General features: G+C 42.2%; 1 protein-coding gene across 1 annotated transcript in view; it reads right to left on the minus strand.

The window, feature by feature from the left end:
- Positions 1–8,060: 8,060 nt before the first annotated feature.
- The window catches only part of LOC129710282 (ceramide synthase 6-like), a 32,105-nt gene continuing 22,740 nt past the window's right edge, over positions 8,061–17,425 (minus strand). Inside the window, exons 7-10 of the mRNA XM_055657169.1 lie at positions 16,170–16,298; positions 12,723–12,829; positions 11,139–11,295; positions 8,061–8,460 (exon numbers count right to left, since the gene is read on the minus strand). Of these exons, the coding sequence (XP_055513144.1) occupies positions 8,374–8,460; positions 11,139–11,295; positions 12,723–12,829; positions 16,170–16,298 (480 nt within the window). The 3' untranslated portion in view covers positions 8,061–8,373. The remainder of the gene's footprint in view (positions 8,461–11,138; positions 11,296–12,722; positions 12,830–16,169; positions 16,299–17,425) is intronic.

A 17,425-nucleotide genomic window follows, 5' to 3' on the forward strand; every position in this document is an offset into this window, starting at 1 on the left:
GAATGGTGAAATATTTCATAAAATGTCTCCCTCGTTTATTTACCATTTCATTTGGCATCCCGATCTGCTTTAGCCAACTCTGCCATTGAAGAATACATGGCTGTAGCAGTGAGTCTTGGTAAGAACAGGGTTGAAGAGCAGGAGAACAGTAGAGATGGTGAGGTGATGGTGAAGTCCCGTTGCAGAGAGAACACCTGCAAAGTTGGCATACCTCAAAGAGACGTTGAGTGGAGTAGTAAAGTGGAGACAAAAATAACTAGCTGCTGTAATGCGTTGTGTCTCCTGCCGTGGAAATTGGCTTTATTTAATATCGAGATACCAGTTTCAGACATGTTTTTAGCTCTCAATCAGAATGTGAAAGAGAAACAGAAGAGAATTCTACAGATTCACAACTCTCTGGGTGAAAAAGTATTTCCTCATCTCAGTTCTAAATGGCCCACCCCTAATGCTTAAACTGTGGCCCCTGGTTCCGGACTCCCCCAACATCGGGAACATGTTTCCCGCATCTAGCGTGTCCAATCCCTTAATAATTTTATATGTTTCCATAAGATCCCCTCTCATCTTTCTAAACTCCAATGAATAAAAGCCCAGTCGCTCCATTCTTTCATCATATAACAGTCCCACCCTCCTGGGAATTAACCTCGTGAACCTATGCTGCATTCCCTCAATAGCAAGAATGTCCTTCCTCAAATTAGGTGCCCAAAACTGCACACAATACTCCAGGTGTGGTCTCATCAGGGCCCTGTACAACTGCAGAAGGACATCTTTAAGGGCCTGTCCCACGAGCATGCGACTTGCATGCGGCAAGCGCGACCAAACCGGAAGCGGGGGCCACGCGGAGGTCAAGTGAGTGACGTGAAGTTCGAACGAAGTCCGCGGGAAGTTTGCGCGTGACGTACGGCGTCAAGACGCTGTGCACGACCATCAATATGGCTGCGGGCCAGCAGCCCGTTGCCGCACGGAATTTTTAAACACGGTCAGTTTTTCGGAGCCCCGCGCGATGTTGGGACCAGCTCCGCACAACTCCATTCGGCTCCGGCAATCGAAGTGGGACCGGCCCCGCGAGGGCTTGCCGCATGGAGTCGCATGCTCGTGGGACAGGCCCTTTACTCCTATACTCAACTACTCTCGTTATGAAGGCCAACATGCCATTAGTTTTCTTCACTGAGTGCTGTACCTGCATGTTTACTTTGTGACTGATGTACAAGGACACCCAGGTCTCTTTGTATTTCCCCTTTTCCTCACCTGCCACCATCCAGATAATAATCTGCCATCCTGTTCTTGTCACCAAAGTGGATAACCTCACATTTATCCACATTATTACTGCATCTGCCATGCTTCTGCCCACTCACCCAACCTGTCCAAGTCACCCTGCATCCTCATAGTATCCTCTTCGCAGTTCACACTGCCATCCAGCTTTGTGTCATCTGCAAATTTGCTAATGTTACTTTTAATTCCTTCAGCTAAATCATTAATATATATTGTAAATAGCGGCAGTCCCAGCACAGAGCCTGCCATTCTGAAAGGGACCCGTTAATCCCTAATCTTTGTTTCCTGTCTGCCAACCAATTTTCTATGCATGTCAATACCCTACCCCCAATACCATGTGCTCTAATTTTGCCCACTAATCTCTGAACAGATCTTTTATTAATTTTGTCTCAATGCACATGACTAGATCTGAACTAGGCAACAGAGTGGCACAACTGCTGGAGCCGCTGTCTCACAGCAACATAGACGCAGATTTGATCCCGATCTCGGGTGCTCTCTGTGTGGAGTTTGCATGTTCTCTCTGTGACCACGCAAGTTACCTCAGGGTGCTCCAGTTTCCTTCCACATCCCAAAGATGTGCGGATTTGTAGGTTCATTGGTCCTCTAGGAAATGATCCCCAGTGTGTAGGATGTGGAAAAGTCGGATAGCATAGAACCAGTGTGAACAGGTGATCAATGCTTGGCTTGAACCTGGTGGCCCAAAGGGCGTGTTTCCATTCTGTCTCTCTGAATTATAAACTAAGCTGTGCTTCAATTGGTTATATAATATATTTTTCTATGAAACTGTCCTGAATATATTCTACGATCTTGGCTTCAATATAATCCTTGGCAAATTTGATTTGTCCTATACATATAATGAAGTTTTAAGTCATCATTGATAATTATCATTCTAACAAGTCCCCATTATTTCTTCAATTCATCGTACAGAATAGCTGTTACTACTTGGCTTTCGACAGTGAATCGTTCCCGTGCTCTTTCTCATCCAGGCAGAATTCTGATAAACCTCTTGAGCACCCACCCTCTCCAAATCATCCACATCCTTCCTGTAATGGGGCAGCCAGAGCTGCACCAAATACTCCAAATGCAACTTTGCCAAAATTTTATAAAGCCCCAGCATGACTACCTGACTCTTATACTCAATACTCTGACCGATGAAGACAAACATATCATATGCCTTCTTTACTACTCTATCTACTTGTGTTGCCACTTTCAAGGAGATATAGACCTGGACCCCATGATCCCTCTATACATCAAAGCTGTTAAAGGTCTTGCCATTAACTGAATACTTTCACCCTTACATTCAACCTCCCAAACTTGCTTGGATTAAACTCCATCTGCCAGTTATCTGCCCATATCAGTAACTGATCTATATTTCAATGTATCCATTGAGAGCCTTTCTCACAGTTCACAACTCCACCAATTTGTCTGTCATTTGTAAGCTTACTAAACAATCCATCTACATTTACATCCAATTCATTGATATATATCACAAACAACAGTGGTCCCAGCACTGATCCCTGTGAAACACCACTGGCCATAGACCTCCATTCAGAATAACACTATTTTACCACAACGCTCTACTCTATATGAGTAAGCCAGTTCTGAATCCAAACCATCAAATCACCCTAGACCCCGTGTATATTAATCTTCTGTATACGCTTACCATGAGGGACTTCAACAAATACCTTACTATAATCAATGTAGATAACATCTACTGCCTTATCCTCACCAATCATCTTATTTCCTCAAAGAACTCAAATCGGGTTTGTAAGACATGGCGTGCTGCAGTCAGTCATGCTGACTGTCCCTAATTATCACAATCTCTTCCAAATGTGTGTAAATCCTATCATTAGGAATCGGCTGCAACAGCTTCCCTACCAACCAATGTGAGGCTCGCCAGCCTATAATTGCCTCGATTATCTTCATTTCCCCTCTTAAACAAAGGAACAACAACTGTCCAGTCTTCCGCCATCTAAGTAATTTTACTTTGATTATAAAAGTGTAAATGATGTGAAAGTGAAAACAGAAACAGAAAATGCTGAAGGCAGACAAACGTGCTGGAGAAACTCAGCAGGTGCAACAGCATCTATGGAGCGAAGGAAATAGACGACGTTTCGGGCCGAAACCCTTCTTCAGACTGATGGGGGGGGGGAGAAGAATGGAAAAAGGAGGAGGAGCCCGAGGGATGAGGGAGAGTTAAGAAGGGGAGTTGACACCGAAGGCAAACGGAATTGGGAGAATTCAATGTTTATGCCACTAGGATGCAGACTACCCAACCGGAATATGAGGTGCTGTTCCTCCAATTTCAGGTGGTGCTCACTCTGGCCATGGAGGAGGCCCAGGACAGAGAGGTTGGATATGGAATGGGAGGGGGAGTTGAAGTGCTGAGCCACTGGGAGGTCAGGTTGGTTAAGGCGGACCGAGCGGAGGTGTTCGGCGAAACGATCACCAAGCCTACGCTTGGTCTCAACGATGTAAATCAGCTGACATCTAGAGCAGCGGATGCAATAGATGAGGTTGGAGGAGATGCAGGTGAACCTCTGTCAGGAGATGCAGGGGTGAAGGCACTCAGTCGGTCAGTCAGTAAAAGTGGAGAGGAACGCTGAAATAATGTTTCAAATTCCAGGCTTCCAGACCTGAAATGTTAACCATCTCTCTTTCATGGGTGTTGCCTGACCTGCTGATAGTTTTCAGCACTTTCTGCTTTTATTACAGATTTCCAACATCTGTGTTTTCTTTCTATTTTCATTCAAACTGTACACAGATGTTAAATCACACGCAAAATATCTTCGTTTTATTCCACATAGGAACATATGAACTGCCAGACCAAAAACAAGACAAAGGTTGGCTTTTGCCATTCAGGTGGTCACACAATACAAATGTAATGGAGTTCTTTAGAATCGTAGTAATCAATACCAATCAATTATCCTACAATAGACCTAGTCACGACAACCTCTATGTGGTAAAAAGCTTTGCGAACCATTGTCACCTGTTCCTGCCAGGAATATTACACTCACCATATTAAGTTACTCAAACAGTGTATCAAATGTCTACATTCTAATTCTACTTGTGTGAGATAACCTGAATGGAAACCATTTGCATGTGTCACCAACTGATGGAAAAAGTACTTGTCCTTGTCTTTTCGCCATAGCAACCTCTCCTCTGCCTCAAAGCTGCTTAATTCAATGTAGCTGATATTTCATAACATTGCATTTTGATTCTGTTGTATTATATATAAAGCTTGCTTAATACACATCATGAGGTAACACTTTTGTACCTGCATGAAATAATTTATCAGGATTAGTGTATCCGTTACATTCACTCACTGCTTGTCTGAAGATATTTCCAAGGCCTTGATCTCTTTATCCCTGTGTACTTCCAATAGTGCAACGACCATTTCCTGTATTTAACCAACACTAGCTGTGCTTTCAGCTGTCTGGATCGCAGGCTCAGGAATTCCATCCCTTAACCCTCTTCCTGTAAATGCACTCAATAAAATCACCTCTGATCAAGCTTTACACATTTGTTCTTTTCTCTTTGAATTAATTTCCAGAATATAGAAACTGGCCTGCCTTTATTGTCTTTGGTAATTCCTTCTGATCAGATAACTTGCATCAAGTTTTTGCCTGACAAGACCCCGGTCATGTAAAAGGCAAGTTATCCTTTCTTTGATTAAAATTAACATTGCAGTAAACCCTCATTTTAACGGATCTCTTTATAACAGATTTTGGTTACAGCGGACTGACCTACTGATGGCTACCCATGCCATCCCTGGTTTGCGCTGCCTCCCCCTTCCACTTGCAGCACCAGCTGCCCGCACACCGCCCCTGGTTCGCACCCCCTCCCCGGCCACTTGCAGCGCCGACTGCCCCCGAGCCCCTGCGGCTTGCGACGTTCCCAACCTGCGCCTTGCGACGTTCCCAACCTGCGCCTGCCACTGATGAACCTTGTCTGCACTCCGGCCCCTCACGGGTCATGCTCATTGACTCCACTGGTACTCCCCTCGCCATTGTCCACAAGGAAACCGGGGCCGTCAACTCACCTGGATTCCACGCCAAGTTCTGGACCAAGCGTCTGAAGAAGGGTCTCAATCTGAAACGTCATCTATCCATGTGCTCCAGAGATGCTACCTGACCTGCTGAGTTACCCCAGCACTCTGTGTATCAGCAACTGCAACTGAAATGGGGGGGGACTATGTATAAACACAGCTGTAATTTCTACATGATGAAACCAAAATGTATAAAAATGGCTTTTAATAACCTGACAATGTGTGCTTTAACCACATGTGATTATTGGGTCTGTCCCAAACATTATGGAGGGCACTGTGTACATGTGCGTGAAGTTAATATGCTCTATAAATAATCATACTATTTCTTTAAACGGCTTGGTGCCTTGTGGCTGACGGATCAGTAGAGGACAGTCAACACCCAAAAATAGGCACATTTACACAGTAGCTTTTGTGGACTCGGTGTTGAACCAATACAGTATTAGGATTCTCAACTTTTTACACACTCATTAAGAGACAATGTAGATTGTTGAATTCAAATCAGATCATACCTTATGTGAGTGGTGTAATAACAGGGGAGAACCTTTGCCTTTTAAAATAATTAGAAGTTAATGAATAACATGATAAAAAGAAAACTGGCAGAATTTGGAAATCTTTTATCACTATTGCTCGGTATGTTGCAATTATTATTGTGGGCTATGTGGAGGAGAGAATGGATTTAGCTATCTGTGGACTAAGGGCAATGCACGAAAAACAATGCTTTTCTTGTGACAATACCTCAAAAAGTTAAAAACTAGATTTTCTTGATCTTTAAATATTACTGAACTAAAAAGTCAATTTTACATGTTTTAATTATTAATTTATTAAATTAGAAATAGATTGGAAACAGAATCGAAATGGAAGAGGTTATATTGATGGGGAAAAAATGGTGATAAATGTAGATTCATTTTTAATTGATTTGTGCACTGGTACCTTTATGTCCACAAAAAAGTACTGACAAAAATTAGTACGGATGATGTATTGCTGGCTATCATCTGCAGACTGGTAACTGGAAATGCGCCTCCTCTTGCTTAGAGTTTGTCCACGATCTTAATTAAATAAGGACCTGCCTCAATAGAAACATCTGGTTCAGTGCATACAGCACCAAGTCCTGCCTTACCACCGAGTGTTTACAGTGTTCAAGATTAAACGGAGTTCTTTGTGTTTAAAGGTCAAGGGATAATCTGATCTTGTTGTTTGAATGATAAAAGGCAGATACAGAACCTTATTTTTTATGGCGGGATAATTTAGAACAGTGCATACAATTAGTGGAGACACAAGAATCTGCAGATGCTGGAATCTTGATTCAAAAATAGAGTGTAGATACAAAATGCTGGAGAAACTCAGCGGGTGCGGCAGCATCTATGGAGAGGAGGAATTGGCGACTTTTCGGGTTGAAACCTTTCTTCAGACTGATGTCAGGGGAGGGGGCTGGACAAAGAAAGAAAGTGGGCAGAGAGAGTGGGACTAGTGGGAGGACTGGGAAGGGGGAGGGAAGGGGAGAGAACAAGGGCTGCCTGAAGTTAGAGGTCAACGTTCATACGGCTGGGGTGTAAAATAGTGTGCTGGAGGAACTCAGTGGGTTAGGCAGAATCTGTGGAGGGAATGGACAAACAACATTTCGGGTCGGGACTCTTCTTCAGACTCATCTTCAAATTCAATGTCAGAAGGGTCACAACCCGAAATGTCTGTCCATTTCCCTCCACAGTTGCTCAACCCACTGAATTTCTCCTGCACTATTTTTGTGCGTAAGGTTGTTGTCATCCCAATCAGGAAAACATAATGTAATGGCATCTGTGGAGAGAATGGATAGGCAGGTAGACTGTTAGTTTCTGAAGAAGGGTCGCAACCCGAAATGTCACCAGCCCCTTCCCACCACAAACGCTGCCTGAAGTCCCGTCACCCCTTTGCTCCACGTGGAAAACGACTGCTGGCATCCATCCAGCCAACTGAGACAAAAGCACACTGGATAGCCACCAAGTGGTCACAGGAGTGGAAGGCAACCTCATCTCCATTACACAGCTACATCTCTTCACCAGGTAAAAGCTGTCCAGGGTCTGACCTCCCCAGAGGAGCATGGGTGAAGTTCAACAGACTTCGTACTGGAGTTGGGCATTTCAATGCCAGCATGTGGAGATGGGGACTCTGCCAGAGCCCAGCCTGTGAATGCGGAGCAGAACAACAGACAGCCAACCATTTCATCTCTGAGTACCCGCTCTACCACCCACCAAATGGAGCTCAGGGCCAGGCAGACTTTGACACAGAGACAACAATCTGACTGCTCAACACCCGGCTTGAGATCTAACTAATCCTTTGGTTTATTTATGTTTCATACGCAAGAAGAAGAAGAAGATGCTGCCTGTTCTGCTGAGTTCCTCAGCACTTTGTGTTTTGCTCAAGCTTGCAGCATCTGCAGTTTCATGTGTCTCCACATTCTTCTTCATCCATGTGATCTGTCTTCATCAGTGAGTTGAAACGGTTAACAGGGAAAAAGTATTTTCAACAATCGATGGGACGACAAATTGCACCCTTCACTTGCAGCCTCGTCATAGATCCACTTTTCAGCTGAAGTCAGGAATGGGAATTTCAACCAAATTCCTGCTCCCACACCCATTCTTCCCTTTCCAGGATCTTCTCACTCGAGGGCCGTTGAGACTAAAATAACGCCAGAACATTTTTTTCTAATACAATGATCCAACTTCAAAAAATCATTGTTACCTTGCTTATAAAGCAAATGACAAAACTGTTTCTTATTTAGAAACATGTGCCTATAAAGTTTATTTTAGAAATGAAGTCAAAATAATTCAACTCATGCTAAAATATCCGCATTATAATTACTATCGTAATTTGGACCTTAATGATGCAGTGTAATACTCTGTTCTAGCAAATACATACATGTCTGATAACTTTGTAAACAGTCCACAATGAATATTTTTCAGTCAATTATGTTGCAAAAACATATGTAGTAAATAGCTGTTTTTCCTTAAATAAAATGCTTCTCGATTCTTTTGTAGCTTGGACTTGCATCCTGAGAAACTGTGGAATATCTTGGTCAGCCATTACGATGCTTTCTCATGGCCAATTTGTTCAGGTTGCTCTTCCTCCTCAGAGCTACTCTCGACATCACTTCGCTCATCTTTAGATACCTGAACATGAAGGAGATCACACTTTAGGTATAAATCAAGAGGCATTTATAAATGTTTCCAGTGTTTCAGCGTGATTTCAAAATGAATGTTCCATCACTTAGTCAATCATGTTCAAGTTATGGATAGGAAAAGTTTAGAGGGTTATGGGTCAAACACAGGCAAATGGGACTAGCTTAGGTCAGCTAGGACGAGTTGGGTTGAAGGGTCTGTTTCCGTGCTATGTGACTCTATATTCTGCACCACATTCCATGGGCCGTATATGCTCTTATTATACTATCACTTTTTTTTTCCTGTGTTAGAATGCATCAAGGTAAGAATGGCAATGGTACATTGCCATCAATGACCTGGTATGTGGCAAAGAAATCAGAGAGGAATTGATGGGAATGCTCTGGTATATAGCTAAAAGAAAAACAAGGAGAGGGGGAATGAGCTGATGGGATTTCTAAGTTGAGAGCTGGTATGGATGGATCTGTGGCCCAAACAGCCTCCTGTGCTATAATAAGTAATTAGAGAGATGCTATATGTTATGTGACAAGAGAATATGCAGTTTAGAGATGTTGACACATTCAAGGGCTTTAAAAAAGCAAGTGCAATTTTCGGACCATACAGAATCTACTCAGAAAAATAAAAATGAATAAACTGCAGAAGCTGGAAATATGAAAAACAAAATCTGTTGGAAACACTTAGCTGGTACTTGGAGCTTAGAAGAATGAGGTGTGACCTAATTCAAACATATCAGATCCAAAAAAGGCTTAATGGGGTTGATGTTGAGATATTTTCACTCACGTCACAAACAAGGAGACATAATAACAAAATAAGGGAGCAATGATTTAAAAGGAGGTGCGTGGACATTACTTCTCTCAGAGGGTGGTGAATCTCTGGAATTCTCTGCCCCAGAGGGTGGTGTTGTCAGATCATGAGATATATTTAAGTTGGAGATAGATAAATATTTGAAAAACTGAAAATTAAGGGTTTTGGCGAACTGGCAGTGGAAAGAAAAGCCTCCCACCTTGTCTCATGGAAGGACGACTTCCCTTTCTCTCATTTTCCTCTTCCTCCACTGCATGTGTTCTTGAGATAAGGCTTTCCTCTCAAGAACATCAGGAAACATGGACTACCCAACCCCCACTGTGATTGATGGAGCCCTCACCCGTATCTCCTCCATTTCCCGCACATCTGTTCTCACCAGCCTTGTCACAAACTGAATAGTGATGGAGTCTCTTTCATCCTCAACACTCACTTCACAAACCCTTGCATCAAACACTTCATTCTTCGACATTTCCGCCAGCTACAATTTGATCCCACCACTTGTCACATTTTCCCCAGCCTACCTCTTGCTGCTTTTCGCAGGGACTGCTCTCCCCGTGACTTCCTGATTCACTTCCCATCCCTATGCACCTCCACGCTCACAACCATCCAGCCACCTAGGTACCCAAACTGCCCATCCAGGTGAGGCAAAGATTCACCTGCACCTCCTCTAACCTTGTCTATTTCATTCTATGTTCCCGATGTGGCCTCCTCGTCATTGGTGAGATTATTTCCTACATGCACCACTCCCTGTCGCCCTCTCACCCAGCTTCTTTCCCATCAGCCACACGCTCCTCCCATCAGCCCGCTGTTCCCATCCACCCACCCCACTGCCTTTATTTGGTCCCACACTCTACCTTCCTTTCCCATCAGTTTACATCATCAGCAGCCCCTGGTTACTCCACAACTCACGGCCCAGCCTGTTGTTATCTCCACTCTTCACTCCACTGCCTGACCATCCACCAATCCATCCCTCCTCACCTGCATCCATCCATCGCTTCCTAGCTCCTACCCCACCCCTTCTCTTTATCTTGTCCCACCGCTCACCTCTTTATATTGGGTACCTCCCCTCCACTCTTTCAGTCCAGAGGAAGGTTCTCAACCCAAAATGTCGACTGTCCATTTCCCTCTACGGATGTTGCTGGACCCGTTGCGTTCCCTCAACACTTTGTGATTTGCAATGGATCAATAGACAATAGACAATAGGTGCAGGAGTGGGACATTCGGCCCTTTGAGCCAGCACCGCCATTCAATGTGATCATGGCTGATCATCCCCAATCAGTACTCCGTTCCTGCCTTCTCCCCATATCCCCTGACTCCGTCTTTACCTTCCCATTGATCACAAGAGTAGTCTTTTTACGAATCACAATGTCAATTTACATTGGTTCAGGAGCTGGAATGGAAGGACAGATAGGTAGGCAGGAAAAATGTTTAGAGGGATATGGGCCAATATGGGCAAATGGGATAGCTGGGATGGAGCATCTTGGTTGGGCTGCAGGGCCTGTTTCTGTGCTGTATGGCTCTATGATTTCACTAATGAGGTGTTATGAAAAGATTAATAACCTCCGCAGAATAATGGGTATATGGCAACCCTACACCTCTGGGGATGGGTTTGAAACATTGCTGAAGTACAAAAGGATATATTTTTTAATCCAGAGAGAAAAAAGATGTTTTTAAATCGTTCATTCCATAGTACAATTACCTCTCGTCATTATCAGTGCATGATTACACTCTGCTCTGCAAATGTACAATGACAACTCAGTGTAAAGAAGTTCATGTTTTGAGGGTTTTTTTAACTTTCACACCTATCCCCAAAGGTAGTAATCCACTAAAGATTGTAAACTCATCATTATCCAGGGAAGATGATTTACCTTTCCTTTATGAAATGCTTTCAGCACCATACGGATGATCAGGTAGGACCAGTAGACATGCATAATCAGCAGCGTGATGAGCAGAAGATTGATAAAGCCCCAGGTTTTGAATGGTCCTATGATCTCCCAGCTTTCAAAAAACACAGACCTGATACTCCTGTAAAGAAAACACATCACTGATTTGGAAATAGTTCATAGGTGCCATTAAATTTAAACCAGGATGAGAAAATGGGGCAGATTTTGATCCTTGCTAATCGAGCTGAGTGGATCACTTGTTCTCTATTGAAATCAATAGAATAAAAATCAGACACTTCCTGTGTAGTTGGGGAAATTTGCGGCTAAGTTGCTGCCCAGGCAGCGATAATGACAATTTGTGCTAATTATTTGCTTCCTAGTGATTATGCAAATTTCTTGTGAAAATCAGATGATAAACTAAAATCTCACTTCCTATCCCATGAATGAGACTTATTTACCAGTGAAATGTTCAAAATAAAACACATTAAGTCATTAAAAATGAACATATATGCATTATCATCTGCTAAGTTTGAGGTTATGGCACGTCATTAGGCTCTTGAGAATAACAGGCTTCTTGCAGTTCCTAATGAACGGTTACGAACTTTCAGTGCAAGAACAGATTCGCATGATTGCTTTCCCATCTCAATTGCTGATCACGTGGAAATAAAGAGACTCATGCAACTTTGCAACAGTTGTTCATTGGCATGCAACTTAAGGAATAGCTTAAAAACACTCATAAAAATGGAGCAACCTAATAACAATACGCCCAAGAACTAGTGAAACACAAAGCTACGGCAAGTGTAATTTCCTGAACTCAAAGTTACCAACGTACTCTTAAATTCATGGCAACTTTTGAATTTCGTTCACGGGATTTGAGGATAACTTTTTCCTCTCTCCAGTTGTGAGAATTCTGGAGTGGGCGTCGTGGGAACCACTGATTCTTGAGTCAATGTGGGAATCTTCCACAAAAGATGGCTACAAACTATAACAATCACATTTAGTACATGTGATGAATTATAATCTCATTGGCTTTTGTAGCTTTTCACCAAACCTAGTTTATTTTAAATCAGTCACTTGCTCCCACTGGGTCTGCAGAGGTGCCATCATACTTGAAGTACAGAACCAGGACGATCCTACAGCCTGGCAGAATGTGTCCACACAAAAAGCTGGAGTAACTCAGCGGGACAGGCGGCATCTCTGGAGAGAAGGAATGGGTGACGTTTTGGGTCGAGACCCTTCTTCGGAATATGTGCTGAATTAGCTAATTTGTGGCGGGGAAAAATAACGCTGTGCTTTGAGCCTTGAATGCTGAAGAGTTGATGTGTCTGCAAATTGGATGAGATTTGGATTAGGCCCAATGTGACATCATAGTCAAATAACCTGATAATATTCAGATGTACATGAAGTCTGAACATTTGTTCAAAGTATGATTCAGCAGGTGGGGTTTATTAAACCATATGCCAACACACTCAAAAGGGGAAAGAGAGACTTAAAAAAGGAATAATCTTACTTCCCTATTGCATGACATAGTCTAAATGTGAAAAGTAAACTTAGGAGGATTTTACTCACATGATTGGATATATTACCAGACGGGTCACAATGAACACCACAGCAAACATCAGGAAGATGATGTTGCAGAGCTTTTGCCATTTAGCATAGTTTGCCATTTTAGCAAGCTAGGTTGAAAGGAAAATGTAATTGGTATCATGAACCTATCAATAAATTTGAAAGAAACATGTTCATGTCCAAGCACAGAAGCATACAACTGGCAGGAATTTATCATCCTGGAAAAACATTCTTCCCAACAGCCATTAGGCTATTAAACACTACAACATCCAAATAAGCTCTGAACTAAATAGACTATTATTGTTTGTTTGTTATGTGTGTGCGTGCCCGTGCGCATATATGTGTGTGTATATATATATATATACGCATATATATATATATATATATATATATATTTATATATACATACACACACACACACACACATATATATATATATATATATATATATATATATGTGTGTGTGTGTGTGTGTGTGTGTGTGTGTACATACACACACACATATGTATATATACACACACACACACACGCATATACATGAATATTTACAGTATTGTGTGTGTGTTTGTATGAGTGGGTATGTGTATATACACACACTGAACTTTTTTTTCTCGTTTATTATGTTGTTTACAATGTAATATGTTTATATATTCTGCTGCAAGTAAGAATTTAATTGTTCTATCTGGGATATATGACAATAAAACACTTGACTCTTGACAATACTCAAATCATAGAGCCCGAGGTGAACAATTTGGACTTCTGCGAACCACAGGAAGTACACAATTGCACTGGAGACAAGATTCACAAAAACATTGTAGAAACAAGGACCTGCAGATACTGGCTCATGAAGAAAAGACCCAAAGTGCTGGAGTAACTCAGCGGGTGGGTCAGGCAGCAACTGTAAAACATAGATAGGTGACATTTTGCTTTGGGACCCTTCTATAAATTGAAGAAATTCAATTACTTGCGTCTTTCACAAGAACATTGCCTCAGGTAGAGCATTTCAGTCGTGAGGGGAAAGTGGATAGATGGGGTTTGTACTTCTGGGCAGAGGAAACATAAGCAAAATTATGAAGTGCATAGGCATAAGCGATAATAGGAGATACAAGCATTGGGCCTGTCCCACTTAGCGATTTTTTCAGCGACTGCCGGTGTCATATCAGTGTCGCCAAAAGATTTTGAACATTTCAAAATCCAGCGGCGACAAAAAAATGTTGCGACACTTGAAAAAACACCGGGCGACAATATGTCATCACGCCGCAAATTTTTCGGTGACCTGATACGTCAGTCAATGATGCCGGCAGTGGCCAAAAAATAAATCGCCAAGTGGGACAGGCGGTATCTAAAATTAGAAAGCCTTTGTTTAGGGGAAAAGATAATAGGATTAGAAGGATCCAAGTTACAGCTTCTTTGCCGCATTGCCTGGCGGAGTGATGGAGACAGATTTCAGAAGTATCTAGACAAACACTTGAACTGCCGAATTATGGAGGGCTATTGTCAAAGTACTGATAAATGGTTTTAGTATAGATGGCTACCTGATGTTCAGTATATGCCGGATGGGCTGAAGGACCCATTCCCATGTTCTAAGGCTCCACACAGCATGGTCTTTCAGCAGATAGAAATAATGGAGTGACTGGGCTTGTATACACTGGAATTTAGAAGGATGAGAGGATATCTTATTGAGACATACAAGATTATTAAGGGATTGGACAAGCTAGAGGCAGGAAACATGTTCCCGATGTTGGTGGAGACCAGAATCAGGGGCCACAGTGTAAGAATAAGGGGTAGGCCATTTAGAACAGAGACGAGGGAAAATAATTCCCCCTGAGTTGTGAATCTGTGGAATTCTTTGCCTCAGAACACAGTGGAGGACGATTCTCCAGATGCTTTCAAGAGAGAGTTCGATAGAGCTCTTAAAGATAGCAGTCAAGGAATATGGGGAGAAGAACGGGGTACTGATTGTGGATGATCAGCCATGATCACAGTGAGTGGTAGTGCTGGCTCGAAGGGCCAGATGGCCTACTCCTGCACCTAGTATCAATTGTCTATGGACACAAAAAGCGTGAGTAACTCAGCAGGGCATGCATCATCTCTGGAGAGAAGGAATGGGTGACGCTTCGGGTCAAGACCCTTCTTCAGACTGAGAGTCTACCGTGGTCTTTCAGTAACCAGAAATCACTACTGTTTTTGGACAAATGACATTCTTCCCAAACTTAAAGCCAGTGGGTGGACTCAGCTTTCAATTTTTTTCCCCCACTGACGGTGACAGAAATCAACACTTATTACATTGGGTGTTCATGAAGCCTCTAATCTCAATTAAATATCAAATAATACTCACACTGGTTAAATACGCAACCTAATTCATAAACCATCTGTCAATGATGCCCTCTCACAATAACCAATTCAGTAATGCACCTTTTTATTGGGCCACTTTTTGAGTTGATGCAGGAAGGACATTACACTGCTGAATGAAGTTGCTGATCAAATAAGCAAAGCAAAGACTAGCGTGACAAACAGGAATTCAATGGTTTCTGATAACTGCCCTCTCATATGCTCTAGCTAACCACTCAATTTAATTAGATTAATGGTGTGATGAAATCAATTCTCCAAATCTATTGTTAAAGACGGCACGCACAAATGCATCTATCTGAATAGTTAAATACATAGAGTCCCAGGTGTCTGAAGGGTCTCGACCCAAAACGTCACCCATTCCTTCTCTCCAGAGATGCTGCCTCTGCCGCTGAGTTACTCCAGCATTTTGTGTCTATCTTCAGTTTAAACCAGCATCTGCAGTTCCTTCCGCCACACTCAATTTAATTATATTTAGCGATGGGCAATAAATGTTGGCCCACTTCAGCAAAGTCCGTGGTTAACAAATAAAAATAACTTGTATCTATGCCATGCCTTAAATGTGACGTCTCCGGCTATTTTACAGTAATATTATCAGTCTGACTTCCATGTAAAAAGCTGTAAGGAACAGAGGATCAAAGACTAATTCAAGAAATTAGCATCTTAAAGGAGGAAAGAGGGGAAGTAGGGTTTACGCGAATGTGATAAGCGATCACAGAGAAAAGGATTTGAGCAGTCGAGCTATAGATTAAATATCAGAAGAAGTGGATGAGTTAATGACTTCCTTCGAAAACATCATAAACAATGATTTTTTGAAAAAGTACTTTAAAGGATTACATCTTCAGTTTGGTTGAATGAAATCAACACCTGGGACTATGTATTTAACTATTCAGGTAGATGCATTTGCGCGTGCCATTTTTAACAATAGATTTGGAGAATTGCTTTCATCACGACGTTAAACTGCAAGTGATACGTGTAAATGCATGTGCCATGTATGCCTCTGTGGGAGTATCTGTAGCGCATCAAAGCAAAAGCTGCCGTGGGGAAATGCTATGAACTGAATAAGAAATGTTACTAAACGATCCCCATTCATTTACCTACCTCTAGGAAAATGTCAGCAGCATCGTGCAGGAGGAGAATAACTGTTCCTGTCCGTGTCATGTTAGCAACATAGGCAATTGTCAGCAGCAGGATGGTGACATGATGATGGACACACATAACCACAAAATCCTAAAAACAAAGAAACAAAAAACTTATCCTGGATTATTTGGGCGTAAAGATTATTTCCAGCAACATTTCATGGCAGGCACTAAGTGATGCTCCCGCAATAAATGTCACGGACAATAGACTGTAGTGAAGCCTCGTGTCCCGAGTTGGTCACCAGTTCACACGCTCTTGGCTCGGCTTGGTGCTTTTATTAAATTAAAAGTTGAAGCACATTTTACAGAAATGTCCAGTCATAGCATGGAAACAGGCCCTTCGGCCCACCGAGTTCGTCGGCCATCGATCTCCACCAAACCCAACACCGCTAGTTTGCCCCAACTCTCTGCCAAATGTGAACATTTTTTAGTTTAGTTTAGAGATGCAGCATGGAAATAGGCTCTTCAGATCACCAAGAGGTGTGTTATTACCTTCTGAAGAAAGGTCACCAAGAGGTGTGTTATTACCTTGTCTTGACCTGAAATGTCACCCACCCATGGTCTATAGAGACGCTGCCTGACCTGCTGAATTACTCCAGCATTTTGTGCCTCTCACAAGACATGTTGTTTCCTATGGGAAATACTAAATATTAGTATTCTAACTTTTTTGCCCCTTCATTAATCTAACGGTTTAAACTTTAACCAAAATGAATGCCTCTGCAGATGTTAGCTAATTCAGTATTGACAGGAATCAGGCCAGGAAATTCTTGGTCTACATCACACACAACCCTACTAGAATATTAATTATCACATTTATACAAGTATTATATAAAAGTAGCTTTATCAGAATAAATAAATTCATTTGAGGGCAGCACTGACGTGAGCAGTATTAAGATTATGGTGATATTCGCTCATTTCTGGGAAAATCATCAATTAGTTCGCTAGACACTGGATTCCTGCAAATGACTACAATTGATTCCCTACCCTGGTTTGTGGTAGAACACTAAAGTATTTAAAGAGATGGTAGATATATTTTTGAAAGGTTGTGAAATTGAGGGTTATAGAGTCATAGATTTGTAACACACAAAAACAGGGCCTTCAGCTTACTTTGTCCACGTTGTCCAAGTTGACATAATGGAAGTCCCATTTGCATGCATTTGGCCTCTAGTGTTCTAAACCCTCCCTATTCATATATCTGTCGAATTGTTGTTTAAAAGT

This window comes from Leucoraja erinacea, chromosome 27 (assembly GCF_028641065.1).
Source record: "Leucoraja erinacea ecotype New England chromosome 27, Leri_hhj_1, whole genome shotgun sequence".
In the NCBI taxonomy this organism is placed as follows: Eukaryota; Metazoa; Chordata; class Chondrichthyes; order Rajiformes; family Rajidae; genus Leucoraja; species Leucoraja erinaceus.